At 39.2% G+C, this 22,436-nt stretch overlaps 1 protein-coding gene across 2 annotated transcripts in view; it reads right to left on the bottom strand.

Moving 5' to 3' along the window:
* Positions 1 to 22,436, bottom strand: part of lrp5 (low density lipoprotein receptor-related protein 5) — a 59,563-nt gene that overhangs the window by 20,317 nt on the left and 16,810 nt on the right. For both annotated transcript variants that reach the window (XM_079259462.1, XM_079259463.1), the window contains exons 4-11: positions 19,977 to 20,045; positions 18,542 to 18,670; positions 15,043 to 15,239; positions 11,605 to 11,736; positions 7,538 to 7,626; positions 7,235 to 7,453; positions 7,068 to 7,156; positions 6,788 to 6,959 (exon numbers count right to left, since the gene is read on the bottom strand). In XM_079259462.1, coding sequence (XP_079115588.1) covers positions 6,788 to 6,959; positions 7,068 to 7,156; positions 7,235 to 7,453; positions 7,538 to 7,626; positions 11,605 to 11,736; positions 15,043 to 15,239; positions 18,542 to 18,670; positions 19,977 to 20,045 — 1,096 coding nt within the window. The remainder of the gene's footprint in view (positions 1 to 6,787; positions 6,960 to 7,067; positions 7,157 to 7,234; positions 7,454 to 7,537; positions 7,627 to 11,604; positions 11,737 to 15,042; positions 15,240 to 18,541; positions 18,671 to 19,976; positions 20,046 to 22,436) is intronic.

Raw genomic sequence — 22,436 nt, 5'->3', positions numbered from 1 at the left:
TAATATACTTCCACTTCTCTTTGTTCCTTTCCCTGGTGGTGTATGTGCTATACTGAACACATCACACCAGTTTTAAAATCTTTACACTGGCTTCCAGTCAGTCACAGGATAGATTTTAAAACCCTGCTGATTGTTTACAAATCCCAGAATGGTTCTGGACCAGAATGCATCTGTGATATGTATTCAGAGAATATAAACCAAGCAGAGCTCTTTGATCCAAAGACTCAGGTCAACTAGTCCAGACCAGAGTCCAGACTAAACACGGAGAGCATTTAGCTGTTATGCTGCAAGCAATAGGAACAAACTGCCATAGGAGATTAAACTTTCACTAAATATAGACACTTTTAAACCCAGGTTAAAAACATTTTTCTCATCACCTATGCATGAAATCTGCACATCAACTTTGAATTAATTCTGCTTTTATTAATTTTAATATAATTTATTATTTTATTCTGATTTTGCTATTTGTGTTGTCTTTGACGCTTTTTTTTTTACACCATCTGTAATGCTTTTAATGTTTCATATAAAGCACTTTGATATGTGTTGAAGGGTGCTATACAAATAAAATTGCCTTGCCTTGCCTTACTGGTCAACACTGCCCCCACGGGTTTTAGTGGACTGTTTGCTTTGTCTGGATATGCATCTACAATCTCTCTGAAAGTGGACCGATATTTATATATATATAAAGAACGCAGAGGACAAATAATTAGTCTCTGTCACATAAACGCACACATTTACCCTAGAGCATAAAAAGGCCTTTAGTGTTATTGTACTTATAACTTTGTTGGGAGTTGGTGTTGTATAAATAATGCTGAACTGAACAAAAATTAGACAAAGAAAATTACACAACAGATGACCCTCACGTTTCTCCACACAGTTTATATGTAATATGTCATTCTATCAAAAACATCTTAAGAAGCATATATATATATATATATATATATATATATATATATATATATATATATATATATATATATATATATATATATATATATATATATATATATATATATATATACACACACACCCTTTATTTCTTGTATATTTTAATCTACTTGGGACATAACAGAAAGAAAAAGAAGAAAAAAAACAAAAAAACCTGTTGTGAACTTGTGCTAGCTCACCACAACAGTGCAGACGACAGCCCACAACATTACCATTTTAATAAGATACATAAAGTAAGATAAAGTACAACACACATACAGATGTGGGCCAGAGGCTGTCTGAGGAACCAGGATATGCAGCTACTGTCTGGGTAGGAGGGAGGAAGGAGTGAGCAGAGCAGACGAATGGACAGGCAGTTGGCAGAATAATATGGAAACTCTGAGCAACAACAGGTGTTTCCTTTATTCCTCCAACCTGACAGCTGCATGCATGCAGGATTTATGGAAACTTGTCAAAGCAGAGTTGAAGGCACAATGGAATCTAAGCCAGGAAAAAGTCAGACTGCTGAACTGTCAGGTTGATGATATGTGCTGGAAAAACTCACTTTCAGTACTAACGTTAGCTTGTTAGAAACAGCTAGCCTCCACCAACTTGCAGTATTACAGGTCCTGTGAGGTTTCCTTTCAGGATGTTATGGCTTAGAAAAGTTTGAATGAGCTGTTGAGTCCACTCAGTGATCATTTTGACCTTTGTTTTTTTTATAAAGCCTGTCTTTTAGCAGGCAACACACTTCTGCAGCTCGAAAACATGAGAGGATTTATTACCAGAAGACAACTTGACAGAAACTGTGATGCAACAGCGACTGAAAGTCAGACAACACTGTTGGAAAGATTAGATTGAAAATAGGATTCAGTGTTAACAGATTTCATCTGAAGCCTTTCAGGATTTTCCATGTTCGTCCTGTGTGGGCTCTCTCCAGGTACTCTGACTTCCTCAATTTCTGGATCTTCCCAGCCCAAAAACATGCTCATTAGTTTAATTAGTATTTCGTAAAATTCTCCTGGCTGGGATGTTTCCTGCTTGCGAAATGGGCTTTAGGCCAGCGGTTCTTAACTTTTTGACTTGGGATCCAAACTTTTTCAAAACAAACTGTTCCAGAGGCAATTTAAATATCAACAGTGTACTGGTTTAATTACGCTCACTCTTGGTTTCATCCACTTTCAGTTTTACAGCTAAAACAAAAACAACTCATTATTAGATTTTTCTACAGCTCATAAAAACTGATGGGGAAAAATGGAAAGGTTATCAAAAAATGACACAATAATAAAAAAAGCACATTAAAAGCATGAAAATGTTCCAATTAAATCAACTCTAAATAAAAGCACCGGTATGTTTTATTTTTTTACAAATAAATGTGTAAATAATCTATATATCGCAATAAACTTCTATTCAAATTTCAGATGAGTTGCCAGTCAGTGACATGACAAGAGTTTTTCTGCATCTGTACTTTGATTAGTTTCTTTATAGGTTTTTTTTTCATCCTGAACCGTAAACAAAACTCGGTTTGTTTAGATCGGATCTGTCGGTTCTGCTCGTTCAGTCTTTTTACCTTCTGAGGGGAGAAACACAACAAGTGAGGACACTTCCCTCTGGAATAAGGAAGATAGCCTAAAGCTGGGGAAATTCCATGGGTTACAAACAAAGCGTTTACCATATGGCTGCAAAGTGTGACTGAATGCTGCTACGGATAGTCAATCTGCATAATCACAACAAAGCAGGCGTTTTATGTGCAAGAACTAACAAAAGGTCGACACATCAGTCTCAGCACTCACACACTTTCTCTTTAAGAGAAACGAGTCTGTGTGGTAACTTCAGATGGCTTTTTTACCACATGAGGAGGAGGAGGAGGAAGAGGAGGAGTCAGATTTCTTTAAAAGAGACCCTGAGCAGCAGTGAGAAGGAATGAGAGAAACAGACGCAGTTGTAGCATTCCTCCTCCATCTTTTATTATTCTCTCCTTCAGGAGAAGAAACTGTTGAATGCTGCTCAGTTGTGCAGCTGTAAATTCACATTCACATGACACAAAAGGATTGAAAGTATGGTAAAAAAAAAAAAAAAAATCCAATACTGGTTTGATCTGAAAGGATTTTATGAAGTTCTATCAGGAACAAAGAAAATGGAAGTTCTGGCAAAGTCTGGAGCTGTGATCTTTAGTTTTTGGGAACAAACTGAATGAGAAAACTGATGTAGAGCAGTTCAACATGGTGTAAAAACACCCAGATCTGTCTGAGATTTAATAACTCAGCTGCTTTCCATCTTTAATAGAGGAAATTTCAGCTCATTTCTGGACCTAAATGTCAGTGTTTCAGTTGTGTTTCCAGATTGAAGTGTAAATCTCATGATGTGTGTTCAGTTTCATGGATGTGAAAATTCACTGAACACACCCACAGAGACGGCCTTGGGTGTGATGGAAATGTCTTCACCCCCAGCAGCAGCTTCTTTTCAGCTGGATAAAAACAAGGCTAAAAACATGGGAAAAAAAGCCTTTTGAGGTGGGTCCTTTCACCCCGAGGAAGGGTGGAGGAGGGGAGAGACAGAGCAGCACCGCCTTTGAATTGGTGAGCATTCAGCCAGAAAGCTCAGGCATTCACCTTTTTGTTGCTCTCTTCTCTCTTCCCGTCTACGCTCGTGTGAAAATATGTTAACACAAGCAAACACAAACATGGAACCGAGGAAATGCAACGAAATCCAAAACGCTGGAGTGTAAAAGGAAAAAGGAAAACATTTTAAGGAGGAGAAACATGCTTAAAAAACAAACAGAGATGGAGATGCTGCAATGTCGCAAGATGGGAAGAAGTATAACTGGTGGGAGAGGAAAGGCAGCTCTGGAAAACTCAGTTTTACACACACATCTATTTATGAAAATAAATTTTATCATTGTTGTTAAAAACAAAGGTGAAGTAATACAGACACGTTATTACATGATGGAGGCATCAAATTTATAATGAGTGAATATTTAAAAAGGAAAAAAAACAGTTTATAAGTATGAACATTAAATATCTTGATGTTTAAAGATATTCATCTTCATATATATGTGGTGTAGACTGAACAAAACTATGCTTTCATGGCTCAGCACTGAATTGTGCACAGTGTTCGGCTCAGATAAGGTAGGAACAGATGGACAGATCAGTCTGCAGCAAAATGTTTTGACCCAGTCGTACGTCTCGACAGAACACCAGTGTTGTGTTCAGTTCTGTTCCTCCTCCAGTTCAGTTGAAATCTGGTCCCTCAGATATTGTGGGTGTTTCATAAACTACAGAAAGCGTAAAAGTCAAAATGCCTTTCTTTTTAAAGTGATTCTTTTTTTATTTTAAGATCATTTTTTCTGTAGTGGAATTCTTAATGAATGGTTTTCTTTATATTAAACATTTGATCTTTGTTTTAGTAAAGGAAAATAAGTATGTCAACATTAAAAAGCAAACCAGGTCTTTCACAACAAAAATATGTCTTGGTTATTTTAAAAAGACTAAAACAAAATACAAAAAATGGGTCTCTAAACTTTAGACTACGTGGAGGGTGGAAAAGAAAAGTTAAGCTTTTTAAAGAAACAAATTTTCAAAATAATCACGTGACAATTTTTATGGTCCTTTTTGCATCAATACAATGATGTGAAAAAAAAAGTTAATAAATGATTCACATGTGAATTTATGAGTAGTTGAATAACTGTAGGTAAGAAAAAGTATTTTTAGCCTGGCCTTTATTTGTTGGAAGAGAGCATCAACTACCTCACTGATGAGGACTGAAGTTACGTCAAAATCCTGTTATTTTAGGATGAAGTAGAATTCCCAACATAATGGGTATGGTTACATGATGTTATTTGATTCGGAATTACCGTATTCTCCTACAAATTTACATGAAAATAATCATTCCGAATGAAGATTACCTTGAAACACGTCCTCACTTAATTCCTCTTTAGTGGTGGGTTGGGAAGGGTTCTGATTGGACAGAGGGTGCACATGACGTATGACGTATACCAGAAATAAACAAAGTTGGCTCCCTGCTTCTCATCTTTTCAGTCTTAACTTGTAAAAACTACATCATAAGTACCAGTTTTGCCACTATTTTTATTATAAAGTTGAAGTACCAGCTCAACACGAGCATACTACTTCACTTTTTGCAGCAACTGAGAAGGAGAAGGAAGATAGAGCACCGAACACGGGAGGCAAAACAACGCGCGTCATCAAGACAGGACAAGGTAACGAGCATGTGCAGAACGACCGGAAATAACTCAAGGTTTACATGACAGAGGAAATAAATAGTTCGAAATTAAAGTACGAATAAACCAGCCACCTACATTGGAATTAAGTTAAATTCCGAAAAGAAATTTGCATTAGGAATTAAGTCTTTACATGGTTGTTTTTCATCAGCTTAAAGTGGAATTAACTTTTATTCGGAATTAAAGAGGAATAAAACTCCCATGTAAACGCATGGTATAACATCCATCCACCCCCGGGGATCTTCTCATTCAGACCACTCAGCGTTTGTCATGGTTTGCTTACAGAGAAAAAATATTAAATTAGAGACAACACTTGTTGCGTTCATGCTTTTCTCATATCAAGTCTTAAAACAACAGAACAGAAGTTGTGCTTCAGACTCATTTTAATAACACACTGATATTTCATTTCCAGATTCCCGTAGCCATCGTAGCCCTTCAAGTGACCCAAGGTTGAGTCGGTATATCTAAACTTTTTTTAAATCCCACATGGACAAAAAGCTGTCCCTTGACTGCACCATTTCACTTTATGACACCGTGTCACACACTAGCAACTGGATATCAAGGCACATTATTTTGAAAGAACCACAGTTACTATTCACTGCAGCTTCACAAGTTTTTCTTCATAGAAACCAAGATAACAACCAAAAAAACTGAATAATTATGAGTATTTCTTCAACTTTCTCTTTATTCCTCCATCTAAACAGCTACAATATCTATAATAAAACAAGGAAGCGAACATCACCATTGGCTTTATGGAACCAATAAGACCAACAAAGCACTGACAGAGCTGCTACTTGAAGCTTTCATGACCACAGCTCTCCATCAGCTGGAATCAGACACTCACCTGACTAACTATGCAGGTTTGATCACTGATTAATACAAATATAAACTTTATTCTGGTAGGATTAGTTTTAACGAGGGGACCACATGTAATTTGTAGAAATTGCTGAGATTGTCTGCGATGTTAATCCCATGTAAATTTAGTAAATTGGACATCTGTGAAGTAATAATTCACCTGCAAATCACCTATATTTTGCTTACCTCAGAGGTCCTGTAATAATACTAATCCAGTGTGAGTAGCCATTTCTGTCATTTGGTCAGAAATGGACGGGATCTTATACGTCATTTGGGAGTATTTGCTTCCTGGACATTTCAGCATAGAATGGGGCCGCTTTGGAGTGTTTTGAAACCTTTTTGGTTCCTGGACACCCTATCAGCCCATAACGTACGAAGACAAAAAGGTAAGGCTGAAAAGGAGCAACGTAGGGTACAAATAGTGGATGACGTCATGTATTGCAATGTGTGTTAAGAATATGCTAACATATTTACACGTTGATGTCATATCCTTAAGATGTCTGTAAATTTAGGTTTATTCTCAAACTTTGGCTATTTGGTGCGAATGCGCCACAGACAAAATTGATGTTGGGAGTAATTTATTTATTACATGTGGTCCCTCGGTAAAACTAATTCCATCAGAATAGGGCTTCAGTCTACAATCAGATCCCAAACTCCATGACCTCCTCAGACCGGAGTAATGAGAGATGACTTCAGACTGGTACCTGGCAGAACCCAGCTCAGTGGACCTTTAAAGCTAATTCAACAAACGAGTGCTGGTATTTGTACCTCTATCTTGTCCGTTTTAGCGTCTCCCCAGTACAGTTTTCCTGCAGCGTAGTCAATAGCGAGACCATTGGGCCAGCCGAGAGAACTGTTGAGGAGGACCGCCCGGTCTGTTCCATCCAGGTTGGCTCGCTCAATTTTTGGATTTTCACCCCAGTCGGTCCAGTACATGTACCTGCGCGAGGGAAACATGACGAGTGATGGTGGAGCATTTATCTATCATCATCATTTACTGAAACCAGTCAGGCCCAACATTGCCAGGAAAATACCCTGCAGGACTTACCCATTAACAGGATCGAGAACAATGGCGCGCGGTTCATCCAGGTTCTCCGAAATCAAAATTTTGCGAGATGTTCCGTTGAGCCTGGTGACCTGTCAAAGCACACAATATCAGCAACAGATCTCGGATCGTGTCGTTTACACTGAAATACTAAACACTGGAATTCATACCTCAATCCGATCAGTGCCTGTGTCGGTCCAGTAAAGGTTTCTGGCCACCCAATCAACAGCAATACCATCTGGGTGGTTTATCTCCGTGGTAACCAGCATCATGGCATTGCTGCCATCAATGTGGGACCGGCGGATTGCCCGAAGTTCATCGTCTGTCCAGTAGACATAGCCTTCAACCGGGTCATAGTCAATAGCAACGGCATGGCGGATGTTGTCAACCTGCAGGAGCAGAGATGCTGATTAAACCCAGCCTGACCACGACAAGACGGCGGACAGTGCACGTGTGTGTGTGTGCATGTTGACCTGCAGCACTACGTCGGTGAAGTCCGGCAGATCAAGAGAGATTCTCCTCAGGTCCGTTCGTCGGGCCAGCAACAGAACCTGCTCTGCCCCTGAACACACCACAGCACAGTTGTGTGAAGTCATGATGGTTTATCTAGGCAGTTATTACCAGTCACACACAGTTTCTATCACTTCATCTATGTTTTCATGGATGATGTGTAAAATTCTCCTGATAAAACAACCAGAAAACATGCTGTCAGCTCAAAGGTTTCTTTGTTCTCACCTCAGATCAGACAACAGACAGCTGTTTGTGGCTTCAGAGTGACAATCAGTTAAATGTGATGTGAAAAAATGATACCTCCTGGCTGTTTGATCAAAAATCAACCATCAGTATTTCAGAGATCTTCCATGATCCACCGATCAGGTTTTCAGAGGAGCCTCATAAAGAAGCTCCAGGCTGCTCTGATGACTCTGTGCTCTCATTTCTCACTCTGCAGCATGAAAACATGCTCAGTGGAACCAAATATCATCTGGAAGTAATTACTTTCTTCTGGACGTGATCAAAGTTCCAGGAAAACTCATATTCCAACCTCTGGAAGCTGAACACCTAACATCTAATTCTTAGGTGAATCAGTTCATCATTAACACAACAATGTCAACATCAAAGAGATGAGACATTTTTTATTGGGAAGCAGACAACCATTTCCACCTCTTGCAAAAATTCCAGTTGCAGTCTCTGAGGGAACCCCTCTACGATCTCAGCACAACCAGCCTCTAGGATTGCTCCTTAAAGTTGGATGGTCTCTGCTGGTGATGAGCCACCGTTTAGTCCTGCCATTGATTATCAGATGGATTGAAGTCTGGCTCTTGACACAGTCAGTCCAGCACATTTAAACAAGTCAGTGTTTCTTCATCAGGATGATGAGGGTCATTGTACTGCTGGAATGTAAACCTCCATCCCAGTCTAAAATATGTGGTTTTCATACAGAAATTACATGGATTTATCTCAATCTGCTGATGCGAACATCCCCACATCATTCTGTGGGCATGTGAGCAATGAGAGGGTTCAGGTTCGTGTTTTGATGTCAAGTAGTCCAGTTTTAGTCTCTTCTTACCAGAGGACCTTATTCCAGATGTTTGGGGACTCTCCCTCATGTCTTTTGGCGAACCTTCCTCTCAGTACTGTCTTTTTTTCTGTCCATCTTCCAACATCAGCGAATGGGCCGTTTTCGGTCCTGGCCAATCAATGAGCCGGATTTTCTACTTGTTGGACAGTGTTAAGTTTCCAGGAATATCACTGTCAGTGAACAGTTGTAACTGTGTGACATTGTCCAGGTGGTTTGGTCCACTTTAATAAAGTGCAGTGTCCAAGCACACCAAACCAAAGGACGGTCTGACACAACTGCTCAGACTCTTCCAAGATCTTAGTCCTGATTTCAGACCCATTTGTTTCTCTTTATATTCTGTTTTTATTTGGTTCTATTTGGTTTTAGATTGTTTAAAACTTTGTTCTGGTTTAGTCTCTCACGTTGTTTCTTCACCTGACTGCAGGAGGCAGACCGACTAGAGGTGGAGGCAGAGGAGGTCTCAGATGAGGCTGTGAGAATTTTTATCACTTAATGTTTTATTTGTTTTATTAACCTGCATTCAGCTAAAGGGACAGTATTCAGGGAATGATGTATTTCGGGGAATGTGGGGGCGGGGCTGTGGGGTGGGGTTGCTCTCTGCCCTTGTGTGTGTATGAGTGTGCTGAAAAAGCTTGCATCTTTATTGTTTTAAATGTCTTGTTATTTACTGTTTGTTTTAATCCTTATGACTTGATTTAATCTTGTAAAGCACTTTGTGTTGCCCGTGGCATGAAAAGTGCTCAAGAAATAAAGTTTGACTTGATTTGATGTTTTAAGGTCCATGACTGAGCTGTAGGATGACAGTGGAGGTGTGACTGAAAAGCTGTGCTCAGCCCAGCTATTTATCTGTCTCATATTATGGCTTCAATATATTTAACTTTTCCATACACACAAACACGTTGGTCTATTTAAGTTCAGGTTGTTTTTCTTTGAAACAAAATTTTAAAAAAGCAAAGAAAAAACCCCTTGTTTCATTACCATGGACCATCCTGGTGTAACTGGTTCCCCAGTTACACAAGTTCATGTTATTTGTAGATGATACAAACATGTTCTGTTCTGGGGAGGATTTTAACAAGTGAATGAAAGATATCACTAAAGAAATTAACAGATCAAATTGATGGGAGGGAAACGCATTTTCACTGATTATTTTTAAAAAATGCTGCTAATAGGAAACTGCAGTAAAAATACAACGGTACGAACACAGCTGGGGTGGAAATCTGAACTTCACCTTTCGTCTGCACATCATTCTCTTTCCTACTGGGAAAACTTTTACATTTCACAAAATTTTGTGTCTCCACAGAGAATTAAAGAATTCATCCAGCAGATCCTAGACACGGGGGGGAAAAAAATAACTGGACTGAGTCAGAACCCACAGTCCAATATCAATCTATCTATGGCGAAAAAGGATTTGAAGCTTGAGCCAAATTCTTCTGTTATCACTTTTCTCGTCTTCTCCTTATTCCAACCCGTTTGGAAACAGAGGGCTGCACTGCCCTGAGGGTCCTCAACCGGTCGATTCAAGAAGAGCCAAGCTCACCTCATGGGAGACAATTAACTGTTTTTCTTTGTCTATAACACCTCTGACTCTGACGAGCTCACATTTAAAGCAATTCAAAGTGTCTCTCTCTCTATTCCCCCAATGCTACAATCCTTCTTCTCATCTTTACTTCATGTTTCAGATAAATTCCATAAAACTTGCAGAACTGAGGCAAAACTAATCACGACATTTTGTCCAGTTTTAAAAAACATTTACATGATGTATGAAGAGAAACCGCTTATATACAAACACATCAGAGATTCAGTGTCAGTTAAAGTCTGACACCCTTCATCCTCAGTATGGATCAGATCTGACTCTGCAAGCTGCTCCATCCTTATTGAAATGAGTCCACTCTACTGCTCGCTTCACTTCATTTTTAGACATTCACACACACACACACACACGCACTGCCAGCACAATAACAAACCCTTGAATTTAACCAGCCAAGCAAAACAAATTAGAAGCACAGACACAAAGACACACACAGCCGCACAAACTGCAGCCTGACACAATAGAGCATTGTTGTTTTTATTGTTAACAGGAGCTCTGCTATTGGTTGGCATGCTTCATGCTAATTTAATATATTCACATAACACAAGCTAACAGAAACACCAATCTTAACCCAGTGTTGTGTTTCTGCAGAAGAAAGCTCTTTTGTGTGGGCATCGTGGGAATCAACATGGCGGCTGGTCAGTTAAGGTATTTTCAGCTGTGACATTCGGTGCAGCAGAAGTTGCCGTTTGTACTGTGGCAAAAAAAAGTTTTACATAGTATCCCAACTGAAAATATAAACACATACATAAATAATTTTTTAAGATAATTCTTATAGTTAGGTCTGGCCTGGTGACCCTCAGCCACCAAAGGCTGCTGGGGAACGTCCCATGATGCACTGGGCTCCTCTCTGCTCTCTTTACACTCCATGTATAAATATCTGACATTGCTTATCATTAATTTGTGTTTCTTTTCTTCTTTTTCAGCAGGTGTTCCTGGCTTAGAGTTACAGTATTTGTTGACCGCTCTTTTCTATCCACTCTCAACCAGTCCTGGCAGCTGGCCATCCTTCCTGGTCCTGATTTTGATGGGGGTTTTCCTTCCTGTTTTGAGTGAGTTTTTCCTCTCCATTGTCTCCTTGTGCAGTTCAGGATGGAGGGTTGAATAACAAAAAAGATCTGATGGTTTCCTTAGCTAGGTAATTATTTTTTATGAATTGGCTAATAAGGACATTGTTATTATAAATTGGAACAATTGGATCATACGGTGGATTTTTTATAATTGAATTACAAATGGAATATAATGAATTCAATTGAAGGTAGAAAACATAATCAAATCCATCCATTGTCATGTACTTTTAGAAGCAATGGTTTCCACCAGATTACCTGCAGTTGGTTAGTTTGGTGTAACACTGATAAAGACAGGATTCATACCTGGTTTGCATGTCTTTCCATCTGCTTCAAGCTGGACTCCTGTAGAGCAGGCGCAGCTGTAGAAAGGCTGGACTGGAGAGAGTAGGCAAAGATGACTGCAGCCTCCATTATTGTCACTGCAAGGCGTCTCGACTGCAACGACACAAATAGAAAGACCACGTGAAGAAAAATATCACACAAGGAACATATTGACAAAACAACATGATCGGCCCGACAACTAATGATCGCCCAATACATTAGCCAGCTGAGATATTGTGTCAATATTTGAGGTTTTTGCGGGTTTTTTTTTTTATATCAGCATCGGCCAATCCCCAGGTGCGCTCACTGATTTACTTTTCTGGGCATGACTTAGAGACAGGTGTCCACAGGCAGCTCTGAAAGCGGATGCTTAAAATGCTGCATCATCTGCTTCAAAGCAATGGTAAGTTTTAGACTTTCAAATTATGTTTCAGCAGTTTTTTAATTCATTTTCCGAACCGCTTAGTCTTATTATGGGTCATGGGAAGGTGGAGCCTATCCCAGCAATCATTGGGCGAGAGGCAGGCTACACCCTGGACAGGTTGCCAGTCCATCACAGGGTTTTAACTGTTTAACTTAACAGAAATATTACTATACACTTAGAAACTGGAAACATGAACTTGTATTGAAGGAAATGTTGAAGCATATGCGTCACACCCATGGGGTATATATGGGTGACACCCACACTATTCATAATGAGAAGGTCCTGAGAGGGTCCAATATCCACACTTTTTCTTCCGTGTGAGTGTGTGTGTCTTTTTTTTAAACTCAGTTTTGTGCAAACATTGCTGCTCCAGTCGTTCAGTGTCTCTGCACTGTGTGGCTATTTTCCCTCCTCCTCTCCACTCCTCTCATTCTCTCCTTCTCCTGTTGCTCCTTGAGTAATGACAGCTGTCAGTGATCAGCTGATGGGCTTTTCTGTCCCAGCACCATCTCTCTTGTTGCTTGTGTATTGTTTGGCTTGCGCTGAGGAGGAGGAGACTAACTGGATGTCGCTGCAAAACATTAGCCCGTTTTAAATAGTTAGCCTTTTCTTAGCCTTAATTTTACATTATCTTTTTTATCAGCTAAGGTTTGCTGGTTACACCACTGTAAAATCTGCTAGTCGTAATACAGCCACATGATTTAGGTTCAGATATCTAGCAACGGGAGGTCTTGTCTAAATCATTATGTGGTGCAGAGAAATTATGCACAGATTCTGAATTACAAATAAGAGCAGGACCTTTCCTTAACCATGTAGCTGACAGGTAGTAGAAGCAGGGGTGGGTTGAGGAAAGATTTGTTGAGGAGGTCAGAAAAAAGGTGGCACTTTAAAATTTTTTTTTAATTGTTTCAAAGGCCTAGATCTTGTCAATAATTAGCTGATTTAGGTGTTCATCAGATGTTAAATTTGTAAATGATAGTTTTCAGTGTTGATGTAGAGCAATTACATGGGGTAGCTGAAGTTTACCTAAGTGAATGTTAGCTAACATTAAATATTTGTTAGCAATCCATTACACTTAAGCCTGTTACATACTCCATGAGAAGCGAGAACTTTTTTCTTGTTCTCGAGGCTCCGAGAAGAAAATGACGTCATTTTGTTCTCGCGGACATGTTTGAGGACAGTTTTTGACACACCAGGCTGGCAGAACTTTTTTCTTGCGGGGCTGCGAGAAGTACCGTGTGATTGGTCGGACATGTGAGGTGGGCGTGGTTAACACGGAGAAAGCATGAAGCGGAGTTGCTGCTTCCGTGTGTTTGCTGTTGCAGGTAAAACGGATTGTTTTGATAAAACAGCTGTTCGAGGTGGTGAGAAAGTACGAACATTTTTACATGTGGCACTAAAACTCAAATATTGTGTGGCAAAAACTCTTGAAATATTTATAAAAATCCGTCTGTAACCTTTTAAGTTATCGAAAACAAAAAGACGCCAGGGAAAACAACCTCCTCAGCGGATATAACAACCGGGTTCGCACATAAAAGCAGACATCCCCCCCCCCCCCCCCCCCCCCCCCGCAGTGATCCCTCCCCGCTGCAGACGTGCTTCTCATGGAGGATGTATGGACCTGCCAAAGAAGACGTTTTTTCTTGTTCTTGCAGCCTCGAGAACAAGAACTCAGCTCTTGCGTCTCGCGGAGTATGTAACAAGCTTAAATCATGCCTTTCGGTGAAACACAGACCTCTGATGGTGTAATTGTTATTTTGGTCCAGAAAGAACATAACTTTGTGCAGCAGTGTGATCATACTAGACGTAGCTGAAAACATCTGATCACTCTGCATCACATTGTTTTAATGTATGTTTGATAACATTCAATGAAGGTTAAGCTGTTAAATGATGCGGTATGCAACATTACTAGTTCTACTTCACCTTTCTACATCTTTTCTGTTTCTCACATTTTGTTTAAAGGTCAGTGAATATTTTTTGTTTTGTTTTTTTCCAATAAAAGCAGTGGTTCATCATCATCAGGAGCAAAACCATTATTGACTCTAAATATCAGATTAAGAAATTTGACAGCCTGTATCAGTAGAAAATGTATCAAAAGAAAATTAGCCCTAAAAAGTCTGAAGCTGTATATTCATTAGAATTTTTGGGCAAAATAAAAGTGATATTTCCAAAATTTAGACAACTGCAATTGTGATTCCCAGATGTTTTCTGTGAAAAAACACTTGTGGTGCTTAGCACATAAGCCACAGTTTACGTAAAATCACGTTGCGACCAGGTAGCCAGGCAGTTGTTTCTGCATTTTGAAAGCCTTCTCCCTCATTTCCCTTTCCTATTCTTTGTAAAAATCAGCATTTTGCTGTTGTTTGCTAATAAAGACACAACTATAACCACCATCCTTTCCTCCTCTGTCCATTCATTCTGTGCAATCTTTTACCTCTTATAAACTGGTCATATGACCCCTTACATACAGTCCATGCAAAAAAAAAGGTGTTTCCTTTACACTGTTGCGATCTACTGCTATATTGACCCACCTGAAAATGCACTTCACAACAGCATAAAAAACTTTTAGCAATATGTGAGAAGTTTTTCTAAATATAGGTGTTTCCATTGCCAGTTTTTTTACTGCCATGCTTAAGTTTTCCACAATTCAGTGGGTAAAAGAAATGCAGCTTATTGATCCCTACTGAGCACATTAACATCAGCCTGACAACATAATAGTAAGTTTGATAACACAATGATCACGCTAAGAACATGAAGCATTCAAAGGTTCAGCATTCAAAGGTGACTTCTTATTTTCCCTGAACACCACCATAAACAAGCATATCTGGTCAGTGTGTGTCTGGTATCTGAAGCCACAAGTTTAAATCAGTATAGAAAACATTTCTTATCTTAGAGATGACATATTTTTAAACCAGTGATGTTGCTACATGCTCAAGGATACAGAACTACTTATGTCAATAAAGATTAAAGACAATATTAGTTTACTCTTCACTTACTGTGAGGCTGTCTATAAGGCTCCAGGACCTGGATGTCCATTGGAGAGTAGATCCCACTGAGGATCTGTCTGGTTTTATCTCCACTGTGTTTGTTGCAGGCATGGATGGAGCGGGTCTGCCAGTCGGTCCAGTACAACGTGTCCTCAGACAGCGTCAGAGCAAAGGGATGGGTAAGGGTTCCCTCCACCACCGCTTCACTGCAGGACAAAATTACAAAGAAGGAAGTCAAGAGGGGGGTTTTTAGAAAAGATGGCAGATCTCTGAGCTGTCTTTGAAAGGATGAACTCTGTCCTAGCAGTCAAAAACACAAAACATGGACAACATGGAGTGGTGTGTGAGAGCAGCCCTTTTCCATAAAGAGTCACACACACAGGATCAAAGGAGGCTTATATTTATAATATCAACACAACCGAAACTGGTTTCATCAATCATCATTCAGTGTGTATGTGTGTGTGTGTACTGTAAAAGCAGACTGTTCAGTCAGCAGAATTTAAGGTGGAAAAAGAAAGAAAACACACTGTAACCATTTCCAGATTTTAAAGTCGATTCCAGCTTTTGTGTGTCTGAGTGTGTGTGTGTGTGTATACGTGCAGATTCTGAATAATTTTGGATAAGTTTCTGAGAGTTTGACTGCTGCTATAACACAAATCTACAAAGACAGTTACATAAAGGTGCAATAATCCAAGAACTAGAACTTAATGTTCCAAACTATGACGAGCGTTCTGATCCATTTCACCTTAAAAATGGCAACATGTAGTATTGTCAAACTATTTTCTACTAATGCTCAACAGTGAAGCAATACTCTTTCAGTACAAAGTCAGATAGGATGAAAAAGTAGAAATATCCTAAGTGACAACAAAACCAAATACACGAACACTGCTTGAAATCCGTGGTTACATAACTGCTGATGCTGCTCATAAACAAACTGACAAAGTTCGGCAGAGACTTGCTGCAGAAAAAAGTGGTTGGAGAACCTGAGTTCAGTCAGCAAATTCCAACACTTTCAGAAACTTTAAATAAAATCTGGTTTGGATTTAATCAAACGCATCAGTCTCATTCCAACATCTGGAGATGTCCACTGTCGCAAACTTTATTGCCAAAGCATAACGTTAGACGCAAACACCAACTTTACAATCTAAGAGTAACTTTACCAACAAACAGTTGTTTAACTTAGCACCAATAAATGTACCTACTATAAGCAGCTATATCTATATAAGAGTAACTTCACATGCTAACAATTACTTTCGCCAGCAATGGTAACTTCATCCACTAACAGTAACTTCAAATGCTAATGACACCATTACATAGTAACAATTACTTTAGCCAGCAATGATAACTTCATCCGCTAACAGTAAATTCACATGCTAACAATAACGTTGCATTCTAACAATTACTTTAGCCAGCAATGGTAACTTCATCCACTAACAGTAACTTCACATGCTAATGGTACCATTACATGCTAACAGTAACGTTACATGCTAACAGTTACTTTAGCCAGCAATAGAAACTTCATCCACTAACAGTAACTTCATATGCTAATGGCACAATTACATGCTAACAATAATGTTACATGCTAACAGTTACTTTAGCCAGCAATGATAACTTCACATGCTAACAGCAACCTTACCCACTAATAGTAACTGTAGTCTCAAACAGTTACTTACTAACAGTATAAGCAGTTGTAGTTTCCAAGACAGCAGCTGAATTGACAGTTTACTGAACCAGATGCAAGGAAATAACATGTTGGTAAGATGTTAAATCAGAACTTTTTTATTAATATAATTTATTTATTTATTCCTGTTTTATGCCACATGCAGAACTAACAGAAACCAGAAGAAAAGTGGTAAATGATGACTCAAAACCCACTACATTTTAAAAAGAATTTGAATGTTCTTACTGAGGACACTCATAGTGCTTTGGCCAGACAGATGTCGATAATGATGTACCAAACTCAGAGAAGACAGGACCACACACTGTACAGAACTCTCAGGGTTATCTGATGATTTCTGAACTCATCATAAACTAACTGCCAACTGAGCAGTGAAGGCCTCAAGTCTTTGTAAGATATGTTCCAGTTTGGACAGTCTTGAAATCTTCAAATTCTTCACCTAAAAATAACTTCATTTTTCATCAAAACATTAGATTCAGACAATGATTCTTTTCTCTGACTGGATGAAACTGCTTCTATGTGCTGCATTGTGCTGTAACAAACACATTTACCGCAGGAAGACTGTTAGCTGGTTGTTTCTGTGTGGAATTTCCACTTCTTACTTTGTTCATGTGTAGGTTCTCTTGGGGTTCTACTGTTTGGGCTCTCTTTAGGTTCTCCATTTATGGATTCTCTCCAGCTTTCTTCGACAGTACAAAAACAAGATATTAGGTCAACTGGTGGTTCTGGCCCAAAGAGTGGGTGTGAGTGTTTAATTATCTCTGTGATGGATGTCCAGGATGTAACCCACCTCTCACCTGACTGCAGCTGAGATAGACCCAAACCCGTGAGCGCTGAAGTGGATAACGTGGGTATACAAAATGTATGGATGGATTTATAGGATGGATAAAGATGTAGGAACTGTGATGATCTGGAGGAAGGATGCTGACAGATTAAGTGAAGGCCAGAAATAAAACCTGTGTTGCGACCAGGCCTCCTTTCCAAAGCCCTGTTTGTGTTGGAATACTCTCTGTTTTTCTTTCATTCACTCTTCATTTCTCCTCTCTTCAGCTTGGAAAGAAGTTGAATTCAGAAGGATTTGCTGGTATCTGTGGTTTCAACATTGGATCCTGACATGGTTACTTCTAACCAAAATGATCATCACAACTTTGCCCATAAAGTAACTGTTACATAAAACAACTAGCAACAGTTATTTAGCTGCTAGCTGTGAAATCTTAGGTGGTGTCACAAAAAAAAAATCATCAAAGACCAAAACACTCATTTCTAATCACAGTTATGTGAGAAAAGTTTCTTTCACTTTAGTTTACTGTGGCTGATCTCATGAACTATCAGGGTCGTCAGAGTTGAAGAAGCACCTTAAACATCTCACGCCTCTGATGGACCTGCTTTCAGTGAGCTGTTACAGACTCAACATGGAGGCCTGTGACATAACAAAGTTGCTGAGGGCTGGTTTATCAAAAACTCTGGTTAAGGTCAAGATATTGTTGTTATTGCAGCAGGCTGTGTTTCCTAGTCCATTCAGCAATTTTCTGCCAGAGATTAGGCTACAAAACAAGGTCAATGCCTTCCTTTTGGTTACCATGACAACTGTATCACTGTAAACCTGTTCTGTCTCCATGTTTAAACTTTTTTATCAAGTGTAGTGATACAGAACTTCACTGCCTCAGTTCTTCTGACTGAAAAGCAAGGTTAAAACTGCTCAGCACAGAACCGGTCTAAGCCACAACCGTTGCACCAAACACAGCCTGGCAGGCAATCAGCTGTTTTCTTTGCAATAAGTATCTCACCATCACATCACACTCGTGTTAGCTTTCAGAACCGCAGTCTTACCGTGCCGATCCATCCAGGTTCGCTCTGTGAATGAAGCTAAGTTTGGCATCGGCCCAGTACAGCTTCTGTTCCACCAGATCGATGGTGAGACCGTTTGGCCAGTAAATGTCCTGATCCACAATCACCTTCCTGTTAACAGACACAAGCCAGCAGAGTAAAACACACATTTTTGTCAAACTGACTGAAAACACTTTTATTGTGGACAATTTTTTTAACCACTTCAATCTGCTTCACATTTAAACTGAATTTTCAAGGAAAAGAATTCATGTTTCATGAGAGAAGAGACTTCTGGAGCAACTTTTACTGTATTCTGGTTGTAGGAGATGAAAGAACAAAGCAAGGGACAGTTAACAGCCATCAAGCCATCATGTATGTGGCCTCAGATTCTTCATCTGCCCCATCCCCATCACCACTTGGTCTCTTTGCACCTGATTATGTTTAGCTCAAAGACTGTAACTACATGCAAACATGAGATCTGATCCATGGTTCTGTTTGGATCATTATTACTGTAAAAACTGGACTGTAAAAAGGAGTCGAAGACAGAAAGACAATGAGGAGAGTGTCAATAAAGAAGATGAAGAAGCTTAAGAAAGAGCAGAAGAGAGAGACTGAAAAGGACAAGAAAGACGAAAATGACAAAAATGGAGAAGGTAAAGAAGCTTAAGAAGAAGACAAGAAGAACAAAAGAAGAAGAGAAGAAAGATTATGAAGACAACAGTGATTAAGGAGCTTGAGAAGAGGAAGAAGAATTAGAAGCAGGAAGAAGGAGTAGAAGAAGAAGAAACCTTTATTGTTAGCACACATTCCATATACCGAAGGTAGTCCACTGCTCTTCACCCCATCACTAGCTACACTTGAAACAAGTTCAGGAACCTTTTGGGGAGGGGTGTCACCCAGGGAATTTATATGGGTCTTCAAGTCCACAGACCAGCTTTCTAACCCCTAGGCCACTACTCCCCAGTAACAGAAAAAGCAGCAAAAGATGCAGAAGTGGAAGAGGAAGATGTCATAATATTCCAGGTGTTCTGAGGATGAACCCTACAGGAGGACGACTGCGTTCTACATCTCCACACCGTCCCAATGACAAAGTAGCAAAACCTTTAACTGAATAAATGAGCATCCATAAAAAAAATGCTAGCTTAACTGCAGCACAAATAAAGACAACATGCTAGAACAGATTAGAACCCACAAATCGTTTCTGGAGGGAGACACAGTTACCATGAATTTAGTTGGTGGGTGTTGGAGGTTCTCTGAAAAAGTGGAGGCCCCCGCTCTGACAGCATTTAGTAGCCCATTCCACCATTGTGGAGTCACGAATGATAATATTTTGGATTGAGAACCAGACAAGAGGAACATGATGGTCCAGAGGGAGCAGAAGGGTCTACATGACCCAGATCTTTATGGTGACATGTGGAAAGGTTTTACATTTCTGTACCTGCTGCTGCCGTCCATGCCTGCCCGCTCTATTCTCGGCTCCTCTCCCCAGTCTGTCCAGTACATGTATCTGGAGGGACACCAGTGCAGACAGGTGAATATCACAAACTTATTAATTCATCAAGCAGACACCACATTTTGTGTCTCATGTTAGTTCCTAAACGTTTTGATTATTTGACCTGGTTTATAATTATTTTATTTCAAGGCAGATTAAATAATTAAAATGCAAATTATTGCAATTAAAACAAACTAAACATATGACTTGGGGATGGAGGTGGATTAGGTCAAATTACAATTAAAATGAAAAATATTGAAAATTAAGATAATTAACCCTAAAAGGATAAATTTATTTCGAATTACAGAAAAAAACGAGTAAATCCAGACAAAGTAAGAAAAAAAATACAAGAAACAGACAAAGATTGCCATAAAATAAACAGCAATTAAATCTGAAATTAATTCTTAACAAATATATAATCACCTATATATAATACATGCATAAATAATATTAAATGAAAAAAATAAATAAATAAACTATAAGTTATAAATAAATAAAATATAATTATTGTATGAAAAGGCCTAAAGTTGTTTGTCACAACAAAGAGTTTGAATAAAGGTAAAATGATTTAGAAAAAATCTCAATTTAAAAAAGCCATGTATTCCTTTCTCACTTAGCTGTGATGATTTCATGTATTTTTTTCAGGAATAAAATTGACACTATTAGAGATCAAATTCACAATACTCTTCCTTCTACCTATAATGTTGAGCCTGTTGTGGTCTCCGAAGCATCCTTAGAACCAGGATCTGACTTGTGTCTAAATAGTTTCTGTCCTGTCCAACCCTCTGAATTAACTAAAATAATAGCTTCATCTAAACCATCCACCTGTATCTTAGACCCTCTCCCAACGAGCCTCTTTAAGGACATTTTCCCTTTAATTAATACATCACTACTAAGTCTTATCAATATGTCTTTAGTGACAGGATATGTACCACAATCATTTAAAACTGCTGTAATCAAGCCTTTACTTAAAAAGCAATCTCTGGATCCAGAGGTGATAGCAAATTATAGACCAATATCTAACCTCCCGTTTATGTCCAAAATTCTGGAGAAAATAGTTTCCGCTCATCTACATGCCCACCTGAGCAGAAATAATTTATGCGAGGAGTTTCAGTCAGGATTTAGAGCTCATCATAGCACTGAGACAGCATTGGTGAAAGTTACTAATGACCTTCTTATGGCCTCAGACAAAGGACTTGTGTCCGTACTTATCTTGCTTGATCTTAGTGCTGCATTTGATACAGTCGATCATAACATTCTGTTACAAAGACTAGAACAGGTGATTGGAATTACAGGTACAGCGTTAAGCTGGTTTAAATCATATTTATCTGATAGACTTCAGTTCGTTCATGTAAATGACAAGTCCTCCTCCCAAACTACAGTAAGTCATGGAGTTCCTCAAGGTTCTGTACTTGGACCAATACTCTTCACGCTATATATGCTCCCTTTAGGCAAAATTATTAGACAGCATGGAATAAACTTTCATTGTTATGCAGATGATACTCAACTATACTTATCCTTTAAACCAGATTAAACAAATCAGCCCAATAGGCTACAAAATTGTCTCATAGACATAAAGACTTGGATGTCTAGAAATTTTCTCCTCTTAAACTCAGATAAGACTGAAGTAATTCTCGTTGGATCTGAAAAACTCAGAGCTAAATTTTCCGGTTTTGTAATGAACCTGGATGGCATTACTTTAGCTTCCAGTGCTACAGTGAGAAACCTTGGAGTAATATTTGACCCTGACCTGTCCTTTGGTCCACATATTAAGCAGGTTACTAAAACAGCCTTCTTTCATTTACGTAATATAGCCAAAATTAGGGACATTCTGTCTCAGAGTGATGCAGAAAAACTGGTTCACGCTTTTGTTACTTCGAGACTAGATTACTGTAACTCTCTATTACTGGGCTGTCCTAAATATGCCCTGAAAACCCTTCAGCTGATCCAGAATTCTGCAGCCAGAGTCCTGACCAGAACCAGCAGGAGAGATCATATTTCTCCAGTTTTAGCCTCTCTTCATTGGCTGCCTGTTGAATCTAGAATAGAATTTAAAATCCTTCTCCTTACATATAAAGCCCTCCACAACCAGGCACCACTATATATCAAAGACCTCATTGTTCCTTATATACCAAGCAGAGTACTTCGTTCGCAGACTGCAGGCTTACTTGTGGTTCCTAGAGTCTCAAAGAGCCGAGCAGGAGGCAGAGCCCTTGGTTATCAGGCCCCTCTCTTATGGAATAAGCTCCCAGTTAGTGTTAGGGAAGCAGACACCCTCCCCACCTTTAAGACTAGGCTGAAGACTTATCTTTTTGATAAGTCCTATAGCTAGGGTTGGTTAGCATCCCTTAGTTATGCTGCTATAGGTTTAGACTGCTGAGGGACATTTCCTGATACACTGAGCTT

This window comes from Telmatherina bonti (assembly GCF_933228915.1).
Source record: "Telmatherina bonti genome assembly, chromosome: 2".
Taxonomy (NCBI): domain Eukaryota; kingdom Metazoa; phylum Chordata; class Actinopteri; order Atheriniformes; family Telmatherinidae; genus Telmatherina; species Telmatherina bonti.
This window is presented reverse-complemented; position numbering and strand designations above follow the sequence as displayed.